The sequence below is a fragment of the Chaetodon trifascialis genome, chromosome 19 (assembly GCF_039877785.1).
Source record: "Chaetodon trifascialis isolate fChaTrf1 chromosome 19, fChaTrf1.hap1, whole genome shotgun sequence".
Taxonomy (NCBI): Eukaryota; Metazoa; Chordata; class Actinopteri; order Chaetodontiformes; family Chaetodontidae; genus Chaetodon; species Chaetodon trifascialis.
Window position 1 is genome coordinate 7,171,917 of NC_092074.1, and position 27,481 is coordinate 7,199,397.

The 27,481-nt window shown below is 41.8% G+C and overlaps 1 protein-coding gene across 2 annotated transcripts in view; it reads left to right on the plus strand.

Annotated features, from left to right (window-relative positions):
- Positions 1 to 8,945, plus strand: part of flrt2 (fibronectin leucine rich transmembrane protein 2) — a 41,443-nt gene extending 32,498 nt beyond the window's left edge. For both annotated transcript variants that reach the window (XM_070987450.1, XM_070987449.1), the window contains exon 2: positions 2,222 to 8,945. In XM_070987450.1, coding sequence (XP_070843551.1) covers positions 2,666 to 4,648 — 1,983 coding nt within the window. In that variant the 5' untranslated portion in view covers positions 2,222 to 2,665 and the 3' untranslated portion in view covers positions 4,649 to 8,945. The remainder of the gene's footprint in view (positions 1 to 2,221) is intronic.
- The last annotated feature ends 18,536 nt before the right edge of the window (positions 8,946 to 27,481 follow it).

The following is a 27,481-nucleotide window of genomic DNA, read 5'->3' on the forward strand; positions in this document are numbered from 1 at the left end:
AGCATCCTGCAAGCAAAGATAGCCATAAACTGACGTTAATTCACCTATTCCCAACCACTTTTTAAGATTAATTAAAATCGTTAGCCCATTTAGCTGTAGGTTAATTAGATGTTCCACCGAGTTGAAGATTACTGCGCTACAAAGCGCACCGCTCCACATTTTTTACCCCGGAGAAAACCTGACTTTTTTTTTTTTTTTTTTTTTTTTTTTGGATGGGGGGGCTTTCACTCTCAACGCACTGCACGGTTTTCAATCCCCCTTTTGAAATAATTCATTCAAATGAACACCGCTCACTGGGCAGGCTTTGAAGTATACCTGATCCGCCTTTTATCGCCTTTTTAACACCCTATCCATTTTAAACTTTTAATTGCGTTCTGTCGCTAAATCCAGTTCTAATCGGATTGTCCTGGCCACATATCACAGCGTTCATCTGGCGGTGAGAAACTGTGCTCCGTCGGCTGGAAATTAAATAAAAAGGAAGAAAAAGAAAAGAAAAAAAGTCTTTTCTATCACTTTCCCTCCTCCATCTATCCATTGTCCACTATTCAAGGGGTTTGGTGCTGTTAAGTAAAGACCAACGTGGCATCCTGCTTCTTTTTAAGGTTATTATTTGGTTTCTTGGTGACACTTTATTTATTCAGCTATAATAATCTTGATGCTGCTGCCTTCTGCTGTTGATTCTGCTGCTGTGGCAGCACATTTTATGCCTCATGTGGTTGCTTATACCCCCCGAAGCTTATTTGATTAAATTTAGCTCTTTCAATTTAGAAAAGTAGATCACAGATGTGTGTCAAAGGATTGTTTCTCCATCTCTGCCACAAAGAGCCAGGCTCCATCTCGTCAACAAACACACACAGGGAGTTTAAAGAAGCAGGGCTACGAAGGCAAATAGATGGATTTGCTTTACTTACTATTTTTTATTTTGCTATTTTTTCTTTCCTTTATGAAATATAGTTCTCTGGTCATGACTGCCAGACATGAAAAAACAAATCTGAAATTTAGGTTAAAATGACCGAAGACAGCAAGAAGTCTACCTATTTTTTGAATTATGTGGCTACTCCTCTTCTTGACAAACCCTGCAGGACACCTTAATCCACACTCATGGCCGTTCCTGTGCTTAACATTCAACCCATCCTTCCCATTATTGTGTGTCACCCAACATTGACTCGGGGTGGAGCTTCAGTTAAGCTGAAATCTACCGATGTCAACCAGTATCTTTCAATCATGTGGGGGAAGAAGGGAAAAATGTTTGATGGGTCATAAAACTTGGAATAATGGATCTGGGGTTCTACTGTAATCCAATGGCCTTGTGCTTTACAACAAGCCTCTGCATGCTGAAAAATAGCCTGTATCGATCATTTATTGCAGGTGGAGGGACTAAATTATTTTCCAATCCCATTTCATTTGACAGCTGATATATGTCACTCTAGTGAGAGGAGGAGCTGATATGCAGGGTTTTCATTCCTCGATTGCCTCGCCTTTGTTTCGCAATTCCTCTGCATGCCCTTAAATCTTAAGTTTGCTGGTGAGTTCAGGCATAAGCTTAATAACGAGCTCCTCCTTAGGCCACCGGCAAAACAATTGGCTCTGTTTACTGTAAGCACTTGTGTGTTTACTCATGTACCTCTGCCCAGAGTGTCTGCTCAAGCAGACAGAAAAGCGACAGTTGTATCTTGTTCTCAGTTCACCCATTTTTTTTTCTCCAGAAAATATTCTGTGCTTCCATGTTGGCGCACAAAGAGGTGATGTCTTTTTTAGCTTAATCTCTTTTTAGCCTGTTTTCCATTAAGCAGCATTGATGTTGCTCAGAACCTCCGTGAATCCATGAGTGTGTGTCCTTGCAGTGCTCTATTCCCTCCTTTGATAGAGCGGAAGGGATAAAAGCCTTCTTTATGTCTGTGAAACCGGATGTGCAAGAGCTGTTCTGAATATTTATCAGATGGTTTGACTCTTTTTTTAAAAAACCATCGCATAATTTGACATCAGCAGTGAACGATATGTTTTGTGACTCTGTCTGTCTGTAAGAGAGGCAAAGAGTGTGAGAGAAGGAAAGACAGTTGGTGTGTGTGTGTGTGTGTGTGTGTGTGCGTGTGCATGCGTGCGCAAGTGTTTGTATGTCAAATAAAGAGACAGAAGAAGAGAGGGAAAACAGAGGCCTCTTTTTTCTGGGAACAGACCACCCCTAAATTTACTAATCCAGCATTTCTTTGTTTTCTCACAGGTCTGTGGATCCAAATGTCACCCCCCTTGGACTCTGCCCCAGTCGGGGACCGGCAGTGTGTGACGGACAGGCGAGCGGAGCCTGTGGTGGCTCTCTACTGCGTGGCTTCAAATTGGCCCTGGCTGAGCTCTGCATGGAGCAACGAGTGAAGAGTCCTGCTATGGTCTGACATCTCAGCATGGATGGAGTCAGTCAGAGGACCGGCCACCACTAATGAGACCATCACTCTTCAGCTTAGGACTAGCATTTACAGGATTACTTCCACGGTTTCCTGCTCATTTACCAGCTAACTGCATCATTACCAAACTCTCCTAGGTGGACCTTTCGTGGGTCTGGTTTTTGGTGGATATATACTTCATTGCCTTTCTGATTTCCATATTTGTTTTATTCCCTCCCAGTTCTTTTTCATTTTTGGTTTCCCTTTTCCTGTTTTGTTTTTCCACTATGGAGTTTCTTGCTGGACCCTGGAATAAAGATTGGGCTTCATTCCTGCAATTTTGGTTGACTGTCATCCTAAGTCTCCAAATGCAATTCAGCTTTGGTGCCTCTTGCCCAGAGGAGTGTCGATGTGACAACCAGTTTGTGTACTGCAATGAACGCAGCCTGACATCAGTGCCTCTGGGGATACAGGAGGGCTTCAAGGTCCTTTTCCTACATAACAACCAGATAAACAATGCTGGCTTCCCTGTAGAACTTCACAATCTGGCTTCTGTGGAGACTGTGTATCTCTACGGCAACCAGCTGGACGAGTTCCCCATCAATCTGCCCAAAAACACCAGGGTCCTGCATCTCCAGGAGAACAATATCCAAACGATCTCCAAGGCAGCCCTGGCTCAGTTGACTCGACTAGAGGAGCTGCACCTTGATGATAACTCCATCTCCACAGTAGGGGTGGAAGAAGGGGCCTTTCGTGAGGCAGTAAGCCTCAAACTCCTCTTTCTTACCAAGAATCATTTAAGCAGCGTTCCAATTGGCCTTCCAGAGGACCTAAAAGAGTTGCGGTTGGATGAGAACCGCATTGCTGTCATTGCAGAGGAGGCCTTTCAGAATGTGACACGCCTGCAGCGCCTCCTGCTGGATGGGAACCTGCTGACGGATGAGGGAATTGCACCAGGAACCTTCCAGGACCTGGTCAACCTCCGTGAGCTGGCCCTGGCCCGCAATTCACTCACCTTCCCCCCTCCCCTCCTACCTAGCCAGTCACTGGTCAAACTCAGCCTACAGGAAAACCAGATCGACCAGATCCCTGTGGCAGCCTTCGCTGTCCTAAATAGGCTGGAAAAACTGGATATCTCCAGCAACCAGCTTCAGACTCTTACACAGGGTGTGTTTGATGGCCTGTCAAGTCTAAGGCATCTTATGGTGCGAAATAACCCCTGGCGTTGTGACTGTGCCGTGAAATGGGTGGTGGTGTGGCTGAAGTCTTTGCCATCCACCATCAATGCCCGAGGGTTTGTGTGCCTGAGTCCAGACAAGGTGCGTGGCATGGCAATCAGAGAGCTCACGCTGGATATTATAGAGTGCCCAGTTGATACTGACCTGCCACCCTGGCCAACCCTCCGCTCCACACCCCCTCCCCCACCCACAACCATCCCTATCACCACCATGATCTCCACCCTCATCACCACATCCATTCCTTACTACTTTGACTCACCCTCCCCTCCCTTACCCCCAGTCCATAACAACCCTCCTGGTCCTGTGCCTCCTTATGAGGACCCCCTTAAGATCTCCTTCCATCTGGTCAATTCCACCAGTATTGAGGTGAGCTGGGCTTCTTATTTCACCGTCACAGCCTACAAGGTCACTTGGGTCAAAAGGGGCCAAAGCCAAATAAACGAAGGAATGCGGGAGCGGACCGTGAGTGGGGACCGGCGGCATATTAGCCTCACCAACCTGGATCCCCGGTCTATGTATCGGATCTGCGTGCACGTGCTGGACACCCTTAATTCCTATAGGCCTGGAGAGGATACTATATGCTCTGAGACCAGGACCAAGTCTACGGTGTCTACGAAACCTCCTGGTAGAGAGCAAGCTCCTCAGGAGAGCATCAACTCCACACTGCTAATGGCTGGGATCATAGGTGGAGCAGTGCTTATCGTCCTGGTAACGCTGCTCAGCCTGTTCTGCTGGCGCATGCACAGGAAGAGCCGGTCATCTTCGACCAAGTGGAAATACAACCGGGGCAGGAGAAAAGACGACTACTGCGAGGCTGGAACCAAGAAGGATAACTCCATTCTGGAGATGACTGAGACCAGTTTCCAGATAGTGGCGCTGAACAATGAGCAGCTGCTCAAAGGAGATTTTCGCATTCAGCCCATCTACACACCTAATGGGGGTATTGGATTTAGAGACTGTCACCTCAGTAACAACAGCATAGCCTACTGCAAGAGCAGCAACGTGCCCAGTACAGAGTTCTGCCACACGTGATGCAGCAGCAAATAGTACAGAGGCATTCACACAATCTCACACACACACACACACACACACACACACACACACACACACACACACACACACACACACACACACACACACAAACAGAAACACTTAACAATACATGCATAAATACACACAGACATACATCATTTGTGTAGACAACAAAACACATAAAAGTTCTAGTCAAATATAACTGTACTATATATATTTCCAAGTTCTGTCTACGATGTAATTTATACTGTGGATAATAATGTGGGATTCTCTGCTATCTTTTTTATTCTTAGAAAAAGAGATACAAGTGTTTCTTTTTTTATAACCAGCAGGGTTTTGAAAGTTGTTTTAATGGTCAGTACTGTACATGAACATGGATTTGTACAATCACGGCACCCTGGGTGTAGCTTCTGACGAACGCTGTCAGCCTTGGAAATGTAAGGGCGCTTAGAGGGCTGGGATCCTTTGCTAACCACAGAAGCAAAATATGGCCTTTTTGCGCTTTGAAACACTGCAAACCCTCCCCAGTACAACAGAACAGTAGTAAAGACAACACAGCACAGGGGAAATCAAAACACTGCTGATTAGAGCACTGTAGAAATATAGCACTGGTTCACTGGTGGCATGTTGTAAAAAGAACTGAAGTGCACTTTCTTATTAATGGAAGCAAGGCAGGAAATGAGCAGAGGTGGTGATCACACGTGCAGGATAGTGAATGGTTGTGTAGGGAGAATGTCATCAATACGGTGGAAAAACCTGCACTGAGATTTCCCAAAAGTGCCCGTATACTAAAAGCATCTTTGTTCTACCGGTGGTGGAGCTAAGGTGGGGTTAGTAAAGACACTTTTTTGGAAAACTCTAAAAAAGGACATGTCATTTTCAGCACATTTTTTAGTTATGAACTGCAATTATTAACAGGAGTTTAAAAGCAACAAGGGATTATTGTCCCTAATGAGGTGCATAGGATGTGCGGAGACTTGCCGATCTGTCTGAAGAAATTTCCTAATTTGTTCTGCTTCTTTTTTTTTTCCTGTTTTGGCAAGTGAGGCCACAAGGGGGCAGTTTCCCTCAGCATCGTGTGTGGGACAGAGGAACAAGGGAGGGCAAGACAGACAGAGAGAAAGAAAAAAAAGCTGCATAGATCACTTTACCTCCACAATTCCCCTGGAGTCCATTACCCAGACGACATTACTCATGCTCAAACAGCATTGTTTAGAGTATTATTGCTCATCGAGCTACTTAATGATGTGGAATCATTTAAAACTAACAGTGTTTTCTATGTTTGGTGGCTAAATGGTATGGATTTTCACCACTGTGGTCTATCATGGGGGGGGGGGGGGGGGGGGGGGGGGGGCTGTGTTCGTTCGCTCTGTGTGTGTGTGTGTGTGTGTGTGTGTGTGTGTGTGTGTGTGTGTGTGTGTGGAGCATGTGTGATGAATTCTGAGGAAAGCACACACATAATGCTAATTATACTCCCACTTATTTCAACCTCGTCCCGGCGTTCATTAGGCTTTTTGATAAATTAGGAAATTACAACAATAAGATGACACTCCGCCCATGATCCTCACAATGCACGGTTGTGACTGAGCAGCTCATCAAGCGCCTCATCATTTACCCTATTGTGTACACTTATGAGACTGTCGACTTCATTTATTGGTTGCTCACCTGAACAATGCACATGCTCACTCCACATTAGTTTCTGCAGTGGTGATTCTCACCCTGTCTCCCCTCGTTTTCTGTCTCACCGTCTCCCTGTCTGTCTCTGCAGCTCTGATCCCTGCATGGGCTCAATTAAAACACTTTTCCTGTCCTTCAGCTCCGGGGCTGTGGTGGCAGCTCTTTGCATGTGAGGTGCCAGTGAGAGGTCTTCATTATACACTTCTTAAGAAGACTTTATTTGATTTGACAAGATTTTATTTTGAGGGGCCAAGCTTAAAGAATTCCCACCGCTGACCCCTCAGCCCCCCTTCCCTGTTTCCCCCTCTCCTCATAATCCTCGACCAAAAAAGGGAGAAAAATATGTAGACCTTATTTTCACTTGGCTGCGTGGAGCTCACGCTGGGAGAGGGAGCGTGTTAACTCTTTGTGAGGCGCACAGATACAGCTGCTCCGACGTGCACGGCAGAGAATCAACACAGACTGGGCTGAACATTTAATGTAACGTGATTTTAAAGGGCTTGCACTCGAGTTATTAGAGAGGGTTGAGATGATCTCTGATAGGATTCACCTCTGCAGCTGGAATATCTCAAAGTCGCTGCACTTGCTGAAATACCAGCATTAGCTCAGATCGCAGTCACATGGACGACTACTTCAGTTAAAGCTCAGACAGGCTTCAACACAATGTTTAAATTCAGCGACGAACAAAATGACTGAGTGAAATCTCGTTGGCATCATATGTCTTAAAATCATGTTTTTTATTCAGACTTGTTTTTTCCAGCACTTCATTTGACTTAATCTTAGAATATCCTGAAAAGAAAAAACTTTATTACCAAGAAAACATTTAAAGTAATAATTGGACATTTTGGGAGATGCGCTTTTTCACTTTCTTGCAGCGAGCTAGATGAGAAGCTTGACTCTACTGTTATGTCTGTAAGGTAAATATGAAGCCTTAATTTCATAATGTGTCACCTTTACATGAATTAAACACGCAAGATGTTAATTACTGAGCTTCAGAGGAGCTCATTTTGTTACCTTTAGACAGTGCCAGGCTTGCTGTTTCCCTCTGCCTCCTGTCTTTATGCTAAGCTAAGCTAAGCTAAGCTAACAGGATGTTGGCTGTAGCTTCATATTTACCATACAAGCGTTAGAGGGGTATCAATCTTCTCACCTGACACTTGGCTTTAAGTAAATAAGGGTATTTTACAAAATGTCAAACTATTCTTTTAGCAGTAAACTGTTGGTGACATAAGTTGATTTGCATTGCAACAAAATGAATGATTGTAATCCACTCACTGCAGGTGAGGCACGTTTATTTTAAAGATTTTAAGATTTCCATACGTGACCTGTTTAGATGGATGCTTTCACGTTGGGTTTATTCATACTAAGATCTTCTGTGGTTATCAAAGCACCCCCACTTTTTATTTGAACTTTTTCTACTAATATCCACAGCGGACCATAAACACTTGAACATTTTCATCAGATCTTGCTTCGCTTTTTCTTTGTTATCGACGAAAGCCCCATTTTAAGTCACGCGCAGATCAAACAAGGAGGGTCAAACTATCGCAAAATATAGTGTTATGTCCTCTGTCTGTGAATGTGTAACAGAGACAGATATTTGCCTTACCTTTTATGCAGGATTGAATGATTAACTAGAGAGAGAGAAAGAGAGAGAGAGGGTTGAGTGGGAGGAGGAAAAAGAGAGAAGAGACGATGAGACATAAAAAAGACGGCAACAAGAACGCTGAGCGGAAAGCACATTTCTCCCAACAGATTGCAGGCACGGCAGCAACAATAACAGTATTAACAGGAAGAACAACACTGAGCGTGACACGCAGTAGCTAACGAGAGACTGTTCATCCATAGTGCCAGACCTTAAGCGGTGCATGGCTAATGATTCAAGCAGACGGGGGAAGGAGCTTTGGTGGTTGTTTTGCAGTGTTCATTACTCTTAATTTTCTTTTTTTGCTTGATAAAAGAATGCGGCTGCAGTGCCGCGACCAATGGAATTACACAAAACATATTAAAGACTGCTAGCGTCATATTATTACTGTTTCTGGATGCAGAGAAGTAATATCCCGTAAAGCTCATTGAATCACATTGACGCAATTATGTTTCATCTTTTGAGAGGTCAATTCAGACAAGACACGAGTGGTTGAAACAGAGTATATTCAAGGTCATCTTTTCTTCCTGTAAGCAAAACTGCAAATATCTATTAGCCAGTGACATTCATTCAAGGATTTTTGCATGTACTGTATTTAGCTTCATAGCCCTTCATTTTTGTCATACTGGGTTTTGGACTTTCATGTATTTTTTCAGCGGTGGTTGAGGTACAGTTTGAGCAACCGTAGAGAAAGGTTCTCATATAGGCTGGAAATCTACAGTGCATGTAAAACGGCTATGTTGGGATACTTTGCCATCCGAGCTTCTCATGGAGACGCTGCAGTGTTACGTTAGCCACCCACACCAAGTTTTCTTAGGAACCAAAGTTAAATTTCTGTTCTCATGATGAAATATTGATGTTGTTCCATGTATGTGCCTTGAGGTTGAACTTACAATGTAAAGTCCTTGAAACCTTTAAATGTTTTTGCACAAACTGTAAATACTTAAGTGAAGCTTTTTGAAAATAAAAGAGCCATTGGATTTGAGCGATCACTCCTGTTTATTTAAGCAAGCTATTGCCTCCATCCAAATGAAAGTTTATATCCTGTTGTGCTTCAATGAGTGATCCTGCATTCTTTGTCTTTTACACATTAGTTTTGTGTGCTGGCATAAGCTGTCAAACTATCTGAGGAGGGAGTTTGCACAGAAATATGGGCCTAGCTAAATGTATTTTGGGTCAGACACTAGTAATTCTGGGTCAAAGATTTGTGCTGTACACACCATGCCAAGTTATCCTCTTATTTCTGTACGGGAAGCTTGAGACATCTTAGCGTAGCCACCGCAGCTTAGCGTTCAGCTGGGGAAAATCCAGGATACGCTCTCATTCTACTTGTATGGCACAACTAAACCCCAGAATGGGCTCTTTCTTCAAATCCCTGTGTTCTACCAAAATCCAACTTTTTTTCCTCCCTGTGACCACAACCCAGTGTTGACTTTGTAACCGCCAGCCTGCTAAAAAACCCACATTAGCCCAATCTTAATTCACTATGACAATTAACCACATGCATTCAGATGAAACACAAGAGGGTGTGCCACTCTGGTATTTTGAGCGGGAAATTGGTATTTTTCTGAAAATCCCCAAATGTCAAAATATAATTTGTTTTGCAGAATTGTAGGCTTTTTGGGGAGGTAAAATAAGTGAAGGGAACTGAGGCTTTGGCACTAAAATCATCTTCTTAGCTGCTCTCCCCTCCTTGAATGTTGTGTAATGAACACCATAAAAGATTCAGTGTGTGATCTCACCCCTGTGCTTTCATCAGGATTGGGTTGTACAGCCATCACTAAGTTTGTGTGTAAAGTTCTTAGTAACTACTAGCTAGTTTCAGTCTAGGGATTTGCCAAATGAGGTTGCAAAGACTTTGCTCATGGCTAGAATAAAGATCTGCATCACTGTCCATTAAAAGCAACCAACCATGTCAACAGGAAGTGACTGTAGCTTCACAATCTGTAGCACAGCTATAGTTTACATTATTGGGTTGTTGTAGTTTTGTGCCCAGATGGCATCATAGTGAAACAGCCTTTTAATAAGTGTCATGTCAGCTGTGTTGACCATATTCAGTATTATGTTTCTTCAGTCTAATTGTCTTTTATTAGTAAGCTAACATTCATTTTGTCAGTGAATTCAGTTCAGCTAAAGCAGCTCCACCTGGCCACTGCAGGTCTGAATATTTTGTAATAGTGTTGGAAACTACGTACATTTACCCAGGTATTATACTGAAATACAGAAGTGGGGTACTTGCACTTAACTTCTGCTACTTTACACTTCTACCCCTCACAGTCCACTGGACACACTGTACTTTTAACTCCATGACTAGATGTCACTTTACTAATTGAAATTTGACAAAGAAATTGAAAAGTGAACTTACAGAACATGATGCGTTTGGAAAAGATTAAACTACCCAGCAGTAAAAAACATTAAAATTCAACTTAAACATTATTGTAGCAGTAAAAATAATATGGTAATAGAAGTGAATATTATTAAAACATTCACATGGGGCCATTTTTATGCCTCATGGTTATTTTACTTTTGATAATTACAGTTTGTTCCTAATACACACATACCTTTACATGTGGAACATTTTCAATGCGGGACTGTTCCTGGGATGGGAACACTTCTTTCACTGATGGTAAGAACATATGACCGTAAGAACTAGTTTGTGTGGTGCCACCTCTTCTAATTTAGCGATGTGTGAATCTTGATTAAGTAAACACTTTGGTTATAACTACGTGTGAACTTAGAGCTGGTGCAGTCGTCCCCAGGCCACTAAAATAATTTCCAGAACACTGAAAAACGGTATCATAGCAGTGTTTTCAAACACAATTTGTGCCCAAACATTTGCGAATATTGTGATTTTTAATCGAAAGTGGCTGTGTTTGTCATATTCCATATGGCAGGAACTAATGAAATGTAGATTTTGCCTTTGAATTGCTAATTCAACAGGTGTTAGCTCTGAGAAGCTTTTTTTTAATTGCTCCCTGCTAAAAGAACATTCAATTTGTTGCATAGGCTAAGCTGTCTAACAGCTTCCCTCTGTGATCCTCATTTAAGCATCTTCTATCAGCCTCAATATGGAGGAAAAGTCATTAAAGGAAGCAATTTAAAGCAATCTTATTCCATGTATTACAAACACCAAAGTCTGGTAGACTTAACGTTGAACTGGCTGATTTAAGCTGTGCTCTGTTGTTATTCCCATCCTCCATTGCCCTCAGTAGCCTTTAATTAAAGACTGAATGCAGGTGAGGCCTTTGCCTCTTTCACAGTACTTCAGGTTAATGTGTGTCAGGATGGTTCGCTGGATTTCAGCCCAGTTGCTGCCTACAGTGAATGCCATGTCCATTAAGGAAAAGCAGGCTAAATCAATTTAGACTCACCTTGCTGTACTGAGAAATTACATGGAAAAAAAGCTAATGTATGGAAAATTGGTCAAAACAGGCCACATGGTTTGCATTTATTCCAGCGATGAAAGAGAAAATAGCCTTGCAAGTTGAGTTTTTTCTTTTCTTGAGTACTGCTGTTTCCTGAAGGTACTAACTCTATTTGATGCTAGTCATTAAAATTTGATGTTGTGAGTTGAAAGAGACCAAAAACACAGCATGGGCTCTATAGGAATTCCTGTGATAGCATTTAAACATTGAACACGGGATATTTTAAGCAAGCATCAATCAGGGGACTGTTTTCAGATGCAAATTAAATTTGTCCTCCCAATTTTAGACTACTGAGCCGGAGATTACCATGTGAGGGTAAAATGCACACAGAATTCTTGCCTGTTTTTCTTTTTTCAGTAAGAAAGAATTTGCGCATTGTGCCATTGAGATAAGCAAGATATTTTCTGTACCAAAATGAACACTATGAATACTGCCCGACAAAGTCATTAGTGTCTGTAAGGAGATTTGCTTTCAAAAAAAAGGAAACCACAGTACTTTCTTTAAAAAATGTACACAATTTTCTTCTCTTTTACAACTTATGAAAAGGGACTCAGTAACTGCACAGGTTCCTAATTGGTGACAAAATGATTTTTACACTGAAAACTGCTGCCAAACAGCCTGAACTCCTCTCAGGCCTGGAAGGAATTTACAGGTGCCGACACAATAAAAGCAACTGCTGCTGCATGCAGCATGATGTAACCCACTAACAGCTTTCTGCAATAATACTACCATTGTGAAGCTTGCAATTGTCAGTTTGTGTTGACAGTATGTCCTATGGGCATTGATTCAACTAGTTGGCTGTAGTTTGTGTTTTTTGTTTTTGCCATATTAGATTCCATTATGTCCAAAATGTAGGGTGATGGCTAAAAAAAATGGCACACCATTCACTATTAACCTGCCACCCCCCATCCATCCCCTAGTGGCAGAGAGTGCAGAGGCATCGGGGTTGTTTAGTGGAATATGTTAGTCTACTCTGCCTGACTCTATACTTTATCTGACTGAAGTTTGTGCAAGTTAGAAACGATGATCCCCACCATGCCTCTGAAATATCAGTAGCCTGACAGTTGCCATTGCTGTATATTTATAAAATCTCAGTCCCACCCTTCATCTTCAATCTATAATATTTCCTGAACTCAATAATCTAAATACTCAATTATATACTGTATTGTGGCCTATATACTCTATAGAGTAGTGTTACCTTCATGATCAAAGTGACAAGTAGCAGCATGTAGTCACAGAAGAGCAAGAGGATCATAGAGACACACTGCTGCCTGTAGTATTCCTATAAAAGTCCTATAATATTTCTAGGATCATTCAATAGCATCTGTGCTGACCATCAATATAGTTTTCACTTTATGGGGTTAGGGCCAACCCCCAATTAGACATGAACAAATCACTGACTGCCATTACATCATTAACTATGACCATACAATAGAATTAAGACCTCTCACAAAGCCACTGTGATAGTTTGGATTTCATTGGACTGCACATTTGTATTGTATTTTAACTGCCTATCTTCACTTCATTGAAAAAAATATTATTGTGCAAGTGTTTTAAGGAGACTGGGAACGCACACACATGCATTGCTCTGCCAACATGTGCTGAGGATTTGTGTTTTAAGAAGTGAATGTGTGAATGTGTTGTGCTGTGTTGTGTTACATCACAGTCCACTCCCTGTGGTGCACTGCAGACAGTAACAGACTGCGAGGAGGTGAGACTGTAGCAAGTGTAACAGTGGTTTAACTAGTGTTTGCAACAGCACAGACAGCGATACCACAATATAAAAATACTCAAGTCCAACATTCAAAATTTTTCTTTAACAAAACGACAGTTAAATGCAATGAAAAAAGTGAAGGTAAAAGGACTGGTCATTCAGAAAAATGGCCCCTGTGTTATATCATTATCATTTTGGATTGTCAGTACTGATGCGTTCATGTGTAAGAAGGATTATACTGCTCATTTATACATTCAGCAGTTACAGAGCAGTATCATCATTCATTTGGAGTCTTGTTTCTATCCACCTGATGAATTTAAACGCAATATTTACTCTGTTTTAGCTCCTTTTTTGGTCTCTACCAACTCCTGAGGGAAATATCTGGCTCTTTTTATCTGCGAAAGAAAGAAAGAAAGAAAGAAAGAAAGAAAGAAAGAAAGAAAGAAAGAAAGAAAGAAAGAAAGAAAGAAAGAAATCCTTTATTCGTCACACACTACACAACATGCACACACGCCATATTAGGTGAAATTCTTCTTCCGCGTTTAACCCATCCTGGCAAGTCCTTCCTCCGCGGCAGACCAGGAGCGGTGGGCTGCCAGCCGACAGTGGCGCCCGGGGACCCAGTTCCTTCTTCATCACTATTCGGTCAGGTGGTGATCTTTGTGCATGTTTTTAGAGGGGTTCTTTTTTTTTTTTTTTTTTTTTTGTAATTGTCCTCTGCCAGCTAGTTGTTAACTGTGTCTGTTTACTGTTTGGTGTTGGGCAGGTAATGTACAATTAGATTTTAGAGCGGCTGAAAATAAGAGAGCAGTGAGTGTGAACCAAAACAGCAAAGTTATGAGGCTGCCAGCAATGGGCTGATACTTCCTATAAGCTCAATAAAGCCGAGGGGAGCTGCAGATTCAGGTGATAATTCTGTAGGTTCAGTCCAAGCGACTCCTTTCACCTTGTCACAGTGTTTTCACACAGTGTCATTCCATACCTTCTTATTATAGAAATATCAGTTACAGCTGCTTTCAGTGCAGTGCTTGATTAAATGTACTGAGCTATAGTGTGTAGCATGTTAGCTAGAATATTATACAATAAACCCAATGTGGACCACAGCAAATATAGCAGTTCCCTTAAAAGCTGCTGGTCTAAATGTGCATCCGCGTAGTCAGCTTTAAATATGCATTATGAATTCCCTCATCATAAATTTACCTGCTGCTTGATGGGCTTGTGAGCTAAGTCAGAGGCATCCAGAGAGATCCCAGGGCAGATCATTGCAAAGCACAGTGAAAAGATTAAAAAAAAAAATCATACAATACATTGATTTTTTTTTCTTCAATATGATATCGCACAATTTCCCTCATCTATTTTTAAAAAGCTGCCTAAATAGCTCTTAATTATGTGCATCCATAACTGAGTGGCACTGTGGCTGAGCAGACTCAGTTCATTAGTCGCATGAAATATCAAGTTGTCCTCGCACTTTCATTTGTTTCCAAGCTAACAATGTGTTCTGTATGTCTACGACACTTTGTGCTGTGGTATAAAATTCATCTTTAGTTCTTTATACATGAAGCTACAGAGTGAGACTTGTGCATATTTGTATGCTAATTGGTAATTTCTCCGAGCAGCATGTATTGCGGTGTTAGGCGCCTTAGAGAGGCTGTTATCATGGAAAGGTGATTTCTCCAAACACGTCAGCATCCAGAAATAATTGGTATGGAGCTAAACAACACTTCTTCCGTGTCTGGTTTCCTCAATTGAAAGTACTTGTGCTTCCACCAAAAGCTACTTGAATTTTCAAAAATATACAATATTAATGTTGTAGAAGGGTGAGCGGGATGAGGTGCTTAATAGAGAGGGTGTTTATGCATGCACAACACATAACCACACAATGGGGAGAGAGGCAGAAATGCTTAAAATTACTTCACATTTGCTGCAAATTTATGGTCCTGGCTGCAAGTTGTTGGTCTTGATGAGAAAGTTATTCATGGCTAAACTAAATATGAACCAAGCATTTTCAATAATTAAAACACCACCTGTCAGGGAAATTGGGAGCAAATTCCCCAGTAGCTGGCCAGATTAAAGTTTAACTTTCTCCCCTGGACCGCATGGAGCACAGTAATGCCTCCATATGTTGGGCCAGTGGGTCAGAGGAGTCACAATTCCAGGTGGGACAAAGCAGCTGTGACCTAGAGCGAGACTCACCGTCTGGTAAGGACCGTAATGAATGAAGATGGTGATGAATAGTGAAGGCGAAAGGCTCAAGGCTTTCTGGAGGTGACCACGAAGAAACTTGGAAAATGGGTTGACTTTTTTTTATTTTCATGTTAGATACAAGTCCAGACTGTGCGAGGCCTCGGCCCAGAGAGATTTACTGACATTGCAAAAGCTTTGCAGATATTCAAATTGCAGAAAGGTGGGTTACTCATAGGCCTAATTAGGGTCATGCTCCTTTTTTACAGGAAACATTTCCAGTAGTTGAGTAAAGTGCTCGTTTTAGTCCTTTTTTTCCTCATGACAATACAAAAAATGATGATCAAGGTGGGAAAGAGACAGGGCAATAATTCTGCATTTGAGAGCGAAATGCTGACCCATAATGTCGCGATGGAGATGTGAACCATTTGGGATGTCACTCTAAACGAGTTCATCCCACAACAAGGCCTCATGGGATGTATTTATGACACTGACAGTGACTTGCTCGTTGAGGGTCAAGTTTTCCAAACATGAGTTATGAGGAACCTTGATAACAGACAATGAAGTCTGCACAGTGTAAAAATGCCAACTTATATTCTTTGGCATAAATAAGCTCCACAGGTGCTTACAACCAACAGACCAAGACATTTTTTTTTCATTTCTTCCTGTGGAATTCAGGGAAAACCAGGGTTCAGAGTTCACCTTCAGTTATTTAGTTTATTCTTGTAACTTCCCAGCATGTACTGTATTTGGTCAATAACTCACCACAAAGGCTATCTTCAAATTATTTGAAATATGTTACACGCTAGAGGCTTTTTGCTGTCTTTCTTACTGTCTATTTTCTTGGCTTACATGGTTGTTTCACTGGTCTGAATTGAATATGATGACAGGTATCTGCTTCAAGCGCCCCTGTACTCCTTCTGTGTAATTCATTGAAGTCCCAGGACTCATATCCATCAGCTCTGATCTTGGTTTTAAAGTGTCTGATGGCAACACCCTGATCAGACATGACACTAGGCTCAGGTATGCTGCTAAAAGTTTCAGCATTGTTCCATTGCTTCAGAACCTCCTCTGCTTTGTGTTCTTTTAATCATATGACAAATCCTGCAGCTGTAACATTAGAACAGAGCGACGACCGTCCTGAGCCACAAAGTCTCCCTGAGTCATGAGCTCCTTGTTCACAGCTGCATTCTTTGGGCTGAAGTCATAAATACCCTCCTGAGTGAAAGTAAAGTCTGTGGCAATGCAGGCTCAGAACAAGGCTTTTATGAGCAAAACATGCCATTCATGATGGAAAGACTGCTAAATGTTTGTTTGTTGCCTGGCAAACTGCTGCAGCTGATGTAACTCTAGAAAATGGCTTTTGATGTGCATTCATTTATAGTCAGACTGAAATTAGAACTCATCTGTGCAAAGAAAGACGTCCATATATCTCCTCGGTAATTGTTTTGACTTGAGTTGTTATTTATTCCAAATTGTACTGAGAAGAAGAAACAGAGGTTTAATTTACGTCTCTGCTGTGATAGAACCTCCAACATTCTGGGGCTTGTGATTTATTGGTCAAAACATGTGCAGTTAACCAGCTGAACTCAGTTCAACTATAATTAAATGCATGAAAAAACATTTCAGAAAAGTTGTGTCTTAGCTGACACAATATTCATTTCACAGCCAGCTCCCATGTTCATAGTCAGTCAGTTAGTTAACACTGCACCTTACAGCTTGTTAAGTTTCCTATACACCAACTTTACTGCAGAAGTGGTGTCATTTCAGTACGATAATTAAAGATCGTCTTTGTTCATTTGCTGTCATGCAATTGTTGTTTTCTCGCTCCTGGAGTTTGCAGTAGTTTCTAATGAGCTCTAATAAACTCTTCACATGGTTTTAATAGAATCCACAAAAACAAGAATATGTATGTATGCGTGTGTGTGTGTGTGTGTGTGTGTGTGTGTGTGTGTGTGTGTGTGTGATCTCTAGTGAGTGTTTTTATCACAGGAAAAAATCAGGATTTGAGTCTTTTCCTTGGCTGCATCACATAAACAGGAAATATACTGCTGTTTCCTCTACTCTCCAGCTACCTACTCACAACAGAAAGCTCTTGTTTTTGTGACTACTTTTTGAGAATTTTTGATTCAAGTCTCTGTCTCATTCTCTTGAACTCCCGTTTCTAGTTTCATGTCTTCTTGCTGAACCTTCCTCTTAGAAGGAATAAATTCTTCCAGTCCCAAACAAACATTTCAGTCTAAATTGGGAGCTCATTAGAGTCTCACACATCCACTGAGAGCATGGAAAAGCGAGACATTATGAATTGACTTCTCTATATCTGGACCATAAAAGCGGAGTGCATAAGCATTAGAGAAGATGAACGTTGCATTTGAGATGAGCTGAGGGGTAAGAGTGGTGTTGAATTAAACAGATATGTTTAACAAGCTGTTAACAACTCCCACTATCCCGGTCCCCCTCTTTTTCTCCCCCTCTCCCTACGAGTTGCGGAGATGGAGTCCAGCCGTGGCCCGAACATGAGCGAGATCCTGAGAGGAAGCAGCGAGAAAAGGCCCACTGTGGAGAGGTGGTGACAGTTCACACAGCGAGACTGCAGAGAGTCCACCCGAGACAAAAAGCAGAAGCCCTTTGTCTCACAGCTGGTGAAAGTGTGGCCCAAAGCTGTTTAAATGTTATGGCGGGTAGGAATGGTTCTTATGAGCCCCAGGTCCGGAGTGCACATTACATGTTAATGACTTGGAACACAGACAGCAGAGCAGAGGCTCAAACTGCCAATTAAGCATATGCTGCAGACGCCACTGGTGTTCAGACACAACCATCTGATAGCGCTCAAGCTTGGCCTGCAGATCTGAATCTCTCCATGGGACGTGGAGGCACTCCAATGGTGAGTCATTAGCCACAGACATCCCTGAAAACCACCGAGGAATGTGAGCAGCTGCTGATTGGCTATCACTCATTCAGCTCCATCCTTCATCAACGCTTTCTCCTTTTGTTGGGCTCACCACTGTCATCTGCTTAGTCTAACACTCTGTGATGATGTTTGTCTGTGAGCAAGTAAACAAACTGTACAACAGCGAATTAGCACTTCAATCATTCTGTGAAAGTGCCGAGCGGCTGAGGAAAGGCTTGTTATTAAAGTGACATTAAGTTGGTAAAGTGTTATTATTGAACTCTGCAGTTATTAAAATGCATTACTTTTTAGAAGCTCTATACCACAGTGCCTCAGAGAATGAGGCACATTTTGGAAATGAGTAAACTATACTTTAGTACTCGTTACATTATTTATTCAGTGTATAAAGGAATGCCAAATAAACACCTTTGAATATTTTAATATGATATGATGTCAGTAAATATCTGCTGTTTGTAACTACAAACTCTTTATTCAGTATGCCTGTTCAGCTCCAGGGGGTCCAATCAGCCTCCAGGGGGAGGCCCACGCCACCCTTGTCCAGCTCTCTCGCCCTGGCCGTGTTTCCTACTCTTTCTTCTTTATGCTTCACTTGGATCTCCATTAGCTTCCAGAGAGTGGTCACTAGTCTTCACAACAATGATAAAAAAAAGACGAGAATTTAAAATCACTGCATCAATAAGACACGCAGCCCCCCAAAATAAATAAAGATAAGCAAAAAAGGTTCCAAAACAGCAATAACAAAATAACATCTATGTGAAATTCAAATATTTGTGTTTTGGTGACCTGAAAGAAAATCTGTTTTTGATCTGTCTGATGTCATCTGGGAGCCGGCTGAAGAACAATTGTCATCGTAAAATTTGTTTGTGGACCAGACGATTCACATTTGTTGCAATTAAGCTGTTTTCTTTTATTGAAGAAAAAAGCAAAGGGAACTCTGTCCAGATTGACCTAAATTAAGACCGAGGATAAAACACAAAAGACCTCCTCCACTTCACATGGTTAGTTAGTGAAGGCACCTTTTGGCAGCAGCTGCAGACTGGGGTCTGTGTCGATCGGTCTGTCTCAGTTTGCATGCCTGGACACTGGAGGTTTCCCTGTTTTCTTTGCCAAATTGCTCAAGCTCTGTCAAGTTGCATGGATAGCGCGTTTGATGTCCAGCCACAAATTCTGGATTTGATTGAGGTCTGGCTCGGCTACTTCATGACAACAACTTGTGTTGAAACTGTTCCTGTGTGGCTTTGGCTTTTTGTTTATCTTCTCAGGAGTTCTCTTCAACACTTGCAGCCATGATTTCTCTGTATTTTGCTCAGTTTGATTGATCTTTTCTGTCTGGGGCCTGCGGAGAAGTGTCGCCACAGCATGACACTGCCGCTACCAGACTTCATGGTGGGGATGGTGTTTTTGCTGACAGCAAACATAGCACACATAGAGCCAGATTTACTAACAAAAGTGGTGTTCCTTTTGAAGAAGAGCTCACAGGCACAGTTCAGAGGTGGGAATGATAGTGATCTTGATCACAAAATATTTACTGGCCTCCAACTTCACCAGAGAAAATCTGTTAGTGTTACTCAAAATCATGCCGTAATCTTCAGCATATATAATGCATTAGGATGTAAACAGAAAGGAGAGGAATTGATATAATAAGACAAATTAAAGATGCAAAAAATACACAGAGAGCACTACAACAAGGAGTGAGAGAGGGAAAAAGTGAGCTGCAGGTCCTGCAGGTGGAGAAGGAGATGGTGTAGACGTGGATGTGAAGCTGGCTAAGGTAAATGTGGTTGCAGCCCTCAGCAATTTTCCTGTTCACTGATGGTCAAGTTTTAATCATATAGAAGCTTATATTTAATGCACATTGTTTAGTTCCACTGCCTCAACCTTCCCTGTGTCTCCAGCAAACCTCATCTGTCCTGCGTTTCAGAAGCGGAGAACTTTCCCTGCAAAACTGACAGCTGCAAATAGCGTGACCCCAGCAAATCCAGCAGAATACATAACCAACCTCGGTTATCAACATGTCTCCTCTTATTATTTTGCTGCACATAGGCAACAAAGCGAGAGGTGCACCCTGCAGACACTCGCACCAATGACACGCAAAACTACGACTGCGGCCTGCTGTGTAAATACAGCACATGTGTTTGGGGCACAACGCGTCACATGTGTGCCTGAAAAACAGGCACAGGCATTTTAGTGGATCTGGCCCTCAGCATGTGACCATCAGATGTCTCATCATAAAACACTCATATGAGTTTTATCCAACAGTGCTGTCTCTTTGCCAGCAACAGTTGTTCTATGCACAGTTTTTCTCATGTCACCAGGGGACCATGTAGCTCCTTTAAAGATGCCTCAGATCTTTTGCTGGCCTCTCCTACTGCTGCCCTTCTCAAACAGACACTTGATTTATGAGGATGGCCTGCTCCAGGCAGATTTACAGCTGTACTGTATTATTTCCATTTTTCTTATTGACCTTTCTGTTCTCTGAGACATATTCATTGTCTTGGGGATTTTATTGCATTTTTCTCCTATTGGCATTTTCTGTTAACCTTGTTGTGGATTTCTTTGGAACCCCTTGTCACTGTCATGTTGTTTCAACTGAGAACTTTTTGCCAGTAAAACATGTACAACCAGTATAACCAGATGTAAGACCTCCTACATAGTGGGTGTATTTAACCAAAAATAATTGATTTGATTTTTGTATTTGACTTGAAAGTTGCAATCCTCAAAGGGCACTTCAGCAGTTTTATACTTAAAGATCAGCTAATGTCTCCTGTGGCTGTGGAATGAGTTTCATCAAGCCTGAAAGTGACTTCACTCAGTAACAGTAAACAGTGAGGGTAATATCACTGAGATCAAATTAAGAAGAGGAAAGATGGATTACATGCATGCATCATTTCCTGTGAATCCCTTGTGAGCAGGTAGGTAATCTGAATCCAGGCTGGGACAGCGTCACTAACAATGAAAACTACTATACTGAGAGGTAAAAACTAAATGGAAACGTATTGAATGGCTGTTGTCTAAATAATGCCAGCCATGCGGTTTGATTTCATTAAAATCTTAACAAGACTAGCACTTTAATTTCTATCAATTTTAAGAGATTTGTTTTTGCTTCGACATTTAGTTCTTTTTTTTTTCTGTCAAAACAAATATCCAACACACATCACACATCAACAGTCTCAGGAACTCTAGTGAGGAAAGAAAACTCATTTAGTTTTTTGATTAGTGTTTTGATGACGGCGTTGCAGAGCACCGTCTGACACGTCGCTCTCGCATAGGTGTATAATTGGGTTGAGCTCTGGTGACTGTGAAGGCCATAGCATATGATACACATCATTTTATACTCATTAAACCATTCAGTGACCCTTCGTGCCCCGCATGGAAGCATCTGCATTCATTAAATATAGTAAATGATGTGATACATGTCATATAAATAGCAGAGATGGTAATCAAATGACTTTCTGCTCATCTGAAAAAAACATTTGATGTCAGTGATGGAGACAAGCAGGCAGCGATCTCATTCTCTCAGGCTGCTCGGGATCTTTGTTGTACAAGGCACAGGACCGGGACCTCATATTGTGCTATTGTTGAAAGTTCATTTTCTCCCTGATGTGCAAGCAGCAAAATCAACAGTGACAATTCAATTTTCCACGTTCGCCGACGGTTCAGCCACTCCTGAGCCTAAACCACACACATCTGCTGATAAACGTCTCCACACACCGAGGAAAGTTGGTGCCAAAAGCAGTTTGCACAGCATCTCTTTGACCTTGGCATGATTGCCTGTGAGGCACTTTAATTTAATCAGCTTCCCCAAGCTTGAAGCTGTGCTCATTGTTAAGGAGAGCAGGGCCGGAGAGCGCTATCCACACACGTACACACACACACACACACACACACACACACACACACACACACAAACACACACACAGGCACATGAAGGCATACTCCTCCTCGTGCTGAGGCAAGGTTAGCGACAGACCAAAGCTCCAGGGACCTGGGCCTCACGTCCACACAAAGGCCAGCAGACAGAGGAGTTTGCCAGGCATCTCCATCAAACAGGCCCGTCTCTAATTATGTCATCAATCAGGGATGAGATGACGGGCAGGTACTCAATTAATGACCATTGGAATGCAGCACAGGGTCTTCGGGCACTGTGCCATCTCTGTCATCTTAGGCAGGCAACAGGACATACACATCAATGCACTTTGAAAATGCATGAGGCTGGGGCTAGGACAAACACATGCAGCCATTGTACAAGACCCGAAGAATGGAAGAATGTTAAAGCTGCAGTGTTACTGCGCCACTGCTGAATTAATCATCTACTTCTGAGAGAATCTGTAAATTCATGTTGTGAAGATCATTATTCCATATTGGCCCGTTAGTGCTGAGATGTCCCTCTTCTTTTGCCTTCCTGGTTGCAATGGAAATCACTGTCTTAAGGCATTTAGAATTGGCCTGATAATAGTTATGCTAATTGCTTTTTGTTTTTTTACTCATTTGGTTAAATTTGGACCAAAGGAGAGGCTACGGGTACACTGGGACTATGTTTGGCATTCACACAGTGTACCAATTAGACTGACATGGGTGCTGCTATTAAATTATACCAAACTGCACATTTTAAAGGTGCCCTGTGCATTTCTTGACCGCTAGTGTTTTAATGATGCAGGTCCCTGTCCCTGTCTACCACCATGCACATGAGACACCATGGATGTATTGGGACATCTGGATACTGTTGTCCAAGATGGCCCCATTCATTCCAGTGCAACTTGTTAGTGGGCAGTGATGCATGTGCAGTGCATGCAGGAAACAATATCTAATCGACTGAGAGTTTGTAGCAAAGAAAAATGGATATATGTTTTTTGAGGTAGTATCTACTTTGATGCATTTTGATAAGTGTACAGAGAAGTGTCTACAAGAGTAGCCCACAAGGTACCCTAATTGTTTAGCTGTGACTGCTAATGCTTGCATGGGTAAGATGAATCACAGTGGGTGCAATGTGATCCATAAAATCTCCATGATGCATCTTCATATTGATTGTTGTGTTCAGACACCTCTGAAAAGAGACTAGTGCTCTTATTTTAGCACTGCTTTTAGCAGTAGTACACAGTATGTTAAACAATATGGGGAAACTTGAAGAGCAACAATACTTTGGCATTCTACTGTGTACTCTGGAAAATGTGAAGCCGTGCAGTTACAGTCGTTTAAGCCAATCATTGAATGAGATTAATCATTTCATTCACAAATGGAAGATAATATTGAACTTTACATGTAATCATTGCATTTAATCAAGGATGAAGACACATATGGAATCCACATAATTTGTTTACTGAGATGCAGAGGCTCGTCATCAGGGCTTCTGTTTTTTCCGTCAGAGCTATTACAGCGAGCTCAAATGGACTTTGATCGGTGATTTGGTTACAAAATGAATCGCACTGGAATTAATGATGTTCGATTACTGTGCCAGCCCACTTGTGAGATGCTAACTGCACTCATTAGCCCCTGAACTGGGCAGGCGTGAAATGGGCGCCCACAGTGTGTCAACGCTAGCCTCTGCCTCAATGTGCACTGCACAGCATTATCAGCTGCCATTCAGACAGAGCCAGCTGATAAATAGGGAGGCAGAAATGCACTTCAACTGATTCATTTGATTAGTATTGGATGTGTTTTTCTCCTGGTGGAGACAACCTGTGCCTTTCCAGGAGGGGGTTGAGTGTGTGTCTGGGTGTTTGTTTATGTGTGTGTTGGCTGACAGAAGTTCTTTCAGTCAAACCATGAAAATACCTCCCCAGCAAGTGAATTAAGGTGAAGCCAATACTTATGCCCACACTAACATTCTTTTATCCAGCTGGATCAATATTTTTCTGCAGTGCAAAGACATCCTGTGAATAACAGGCTGGACGTTCCTGTCTGCCTTTATGTACATATCATCAGCAGCAGTATGGAGGAGGTGCAACCAAGGGGAAAAGCGAGATCAGTGCAAGGCAAGGCAAGGCAAGCTTTAAGGATGAGGCCTCACCAATGCGGAGTGCAGGTCTCTGCCAGGTGTATGTTGTCCTTAGTGGAGGGCTATTCAATTGATGAACTCAGAGAGGTCCAGTTAGAGAAAATGTCCTCAAGCAAAGGTGGACTGGAGGGATTATCAATAATAACTATTTGAATACTAAATAAATGTTCTCTTCTCATTTCAAATAAGGGCTGCATTTATAAACAGAGAGCTGCTGAAAAATGAACCTCCTAAAATAAAGTGCTTAATCTTCAAAAAATGAAATCAAAAGGGTAGCTTGAGGTTCCCCTTCTATTTTGCTAACTCCATTTCACATCTTAACAGTCTCAACCAATTATACAATCTCCGCACATCTGAACAAGTGAACGGCTTTAACATCTCCTCTCCTCTTTCTTCTCCTTCCCTGCCCATACATCTCTCCGGTATGTGTCTTATATCCCTCTTACACACCTCTCTCACATCCCTCTTATACAGTATGTCTCGTACTGGGTCGCCATGTTGCCAGTTTTAATAATCGCCATGTTCTCAGAACATATGAGATGGTTTTGAGCCGCCTGAGGGGAGAAAGAAGGAGTCAGTTCATTCTTGATTAAAAGCTCTGTTGTCTACTTTCCTCTTTTAATGGCACCGTATGTGAAATTACATTTCTCGGACTTTCTCCCACTGTTGTCTCTTGTTTTGTCTCTCTCCTCTTTGTGCATATTTGCCCATTTTTTAGAATAGGATTATTTGACAGCGTCAGGCACTGCAAAGATGGCGAAGGTTGGAGCTAATGTCACTGATCTTCACAATGACACCTGAAGAACCTATGGAGACTATCTCCATGTCTGTACTCCAAACTCCTTATACACGATGTATTGCTTTTACTACAGCCTGACGCAGAGCTGCTTCAAGATGTGGAGAAATCCAAAAATTGACAGGCATGCCGTTCCTAGTTGCTAAACTATGACTTGACAGCCACTGATCTGGGAAGGGTTTGGGGAGCAGTCATTAACAATATTAGAAAGTAATATTCTTTGGCTTATTTCGGTAAAAGGCAGCTTATGTCACTCTAAGGAGCAGAGCGAATGATTTTCTGTTCATTATTTGCTTCACTAGGTTACTGAGGCTGTACTAAACAATGCCATTTCTGGATATGGTTGGGAAATTTTCACATGCCGTTGCATGTTTTATTCAGGACTACATATCTCAAGACCAGAAGTAAAGAGCAGCTGAGAGCAACAATACACATTTGTCTCACTATGAAATACTTTTATCTTCCGCCCTCTTCAAATCCTGCAGACAGTTAATAACGTACTTCACTTTCAAGTGTTTAGCAAGGGGAAGCCTTTTACTACTCCTTTCTCACACTGAAAATGGTGAAGAATGGACCAAAATGCTACAAACTATGAAAAAAACAAAACAAAACAAAAAAAGATGTATGTGAAAAATTTCAGTATTTTACACATCTGAGGCTGAAAAACAAATGGCCACCATCGCCTGTTTTGTTCTCAGGGCTTCTCATTAGTCCTTGAGTATATCTGCACCATTCCACATAACTTCCTGTAATGTGATCATCTTCATTTTTTTTTCGTCTTCAGCCTGTGTCAGTCAACATATAATAGCTTTCAAGCACTGCCACTGCAGAGGATGGCATGTAGAGGGCTGAGTTAACCTTTAATTACAGCTTTATAGTACAAAGTGTTGAAAGGCAGCCATTCATGGACTTAATATCTTATGCATTAAAGGATCGTGGGCTATTCATGGCACACACTAACCGGGGCATCATCAGAGACTGAGAGGGACATGACATGATCTTTTCTTCATACGGTCTGGCCTGCAGCACAGACGACTTTTGGAAATTCAGAATGTTGACATGAATGTGCGCCTCCACAGGTCCGCCTGATAACATCACATTGTGCTGAGAGCTCAGTTTCATTGCCCGACTTGGCGAGCACAGGTTGAATTTAAGGTTCAAAGGTCCTATGATTGATCACCTACCTCTGTGCTGAATTAGCACCAACTATTGATCCATTGCATTGACTGGTATTGATCCAAGCATCTCCTTTCAGGCACCCCACAATAATTGTAAAACTTGATGAGTTTTTTTTTTAATGTATTCTCAGTTTTTTGATTACAGCTTTCTAATCATTTGAAGGCTACATGATAGTGGAGAGAAAGAATTTGTCTCACAAAATCACCAAAATTATGTTCAGTGAAGTTTTTTAGATCCAGTGTCAATATATTTTTTAGAAATCTGGCTTTCTGTAGTATTGGTACACGGCAGCTATGGTTCAGATCAGGGAAATACTGTGCCTTTGAAAAACAAATTATGGTCAAGGTTAGGCAATAGGTGTGTGATGAGATGCAAATTCTAGTCTCCTGCATGGAGGACACACATGCTACACATATCCATCACTCCGTCCTACACACTCTCGCTTTCAGTCTTGCTGCATAAAGAGAATACTAATTCATGCATCGAAACGTAACATCAGCATTGTGGACATGAATCACAAGGTGTGAGATTGTCCGATATGAACATAATAGGATACTGGGCTGACTAGTGTCAAGACAGCCCACATGGACCTAAAGTGATAAAGACCTTTGCAAAATTACTTCAATTTACTTATTACCTCATAACATGCATACACACATACAAACATACAGTTACTTCCCTGTTCCCCACAGTTCAGTGGGGAACTGCAGCTGCAGTATTACATTCAGAAATAGTGGCCTCAGGGCAGGAGCGTCACTCCAACACATGATGATAATTCATCACCTACTCTAAACAGCTGTCACTGTTAGTTATTCTTTGGATCAGGGTACCATATGGTACATGAATGAGACACTGAGCCTTTAATGTAACATGTATGTATTTCTAAGGTATAATAACTCTAGCACCACTGTTTAATTGTAGGTGGTATGTTTATGCCACATTTTGATAAAATACATTGTCTTAGCTGTCTTATTCCCAAAGATCTTACTTTGGTATGAATTAAAGATGCGTCATAATAGCATTACCTCCTAGATACAGTGGAAAATGCTGCCCAGCTTCTTAATGAATCATTCTTCACAAGTTCTGAATAAGGTTCTAATTTTTGTGTCACCTCAAGTAAAATACATCATTATGCTTAATGAGCAATTAAGTTGTATTCATTACCTAGTTTAAGATAACCATTAATTAGCAGTTTACTACTCAACACTAAGTTTTTTGCATGGTTCATTGTGGTGTTACTTTGTTGAATCAGTCCATCAAGAATCATGGATCTCCAGCAAAAAGAATGCTACGGTAGAGGCTAATGAAGGCTG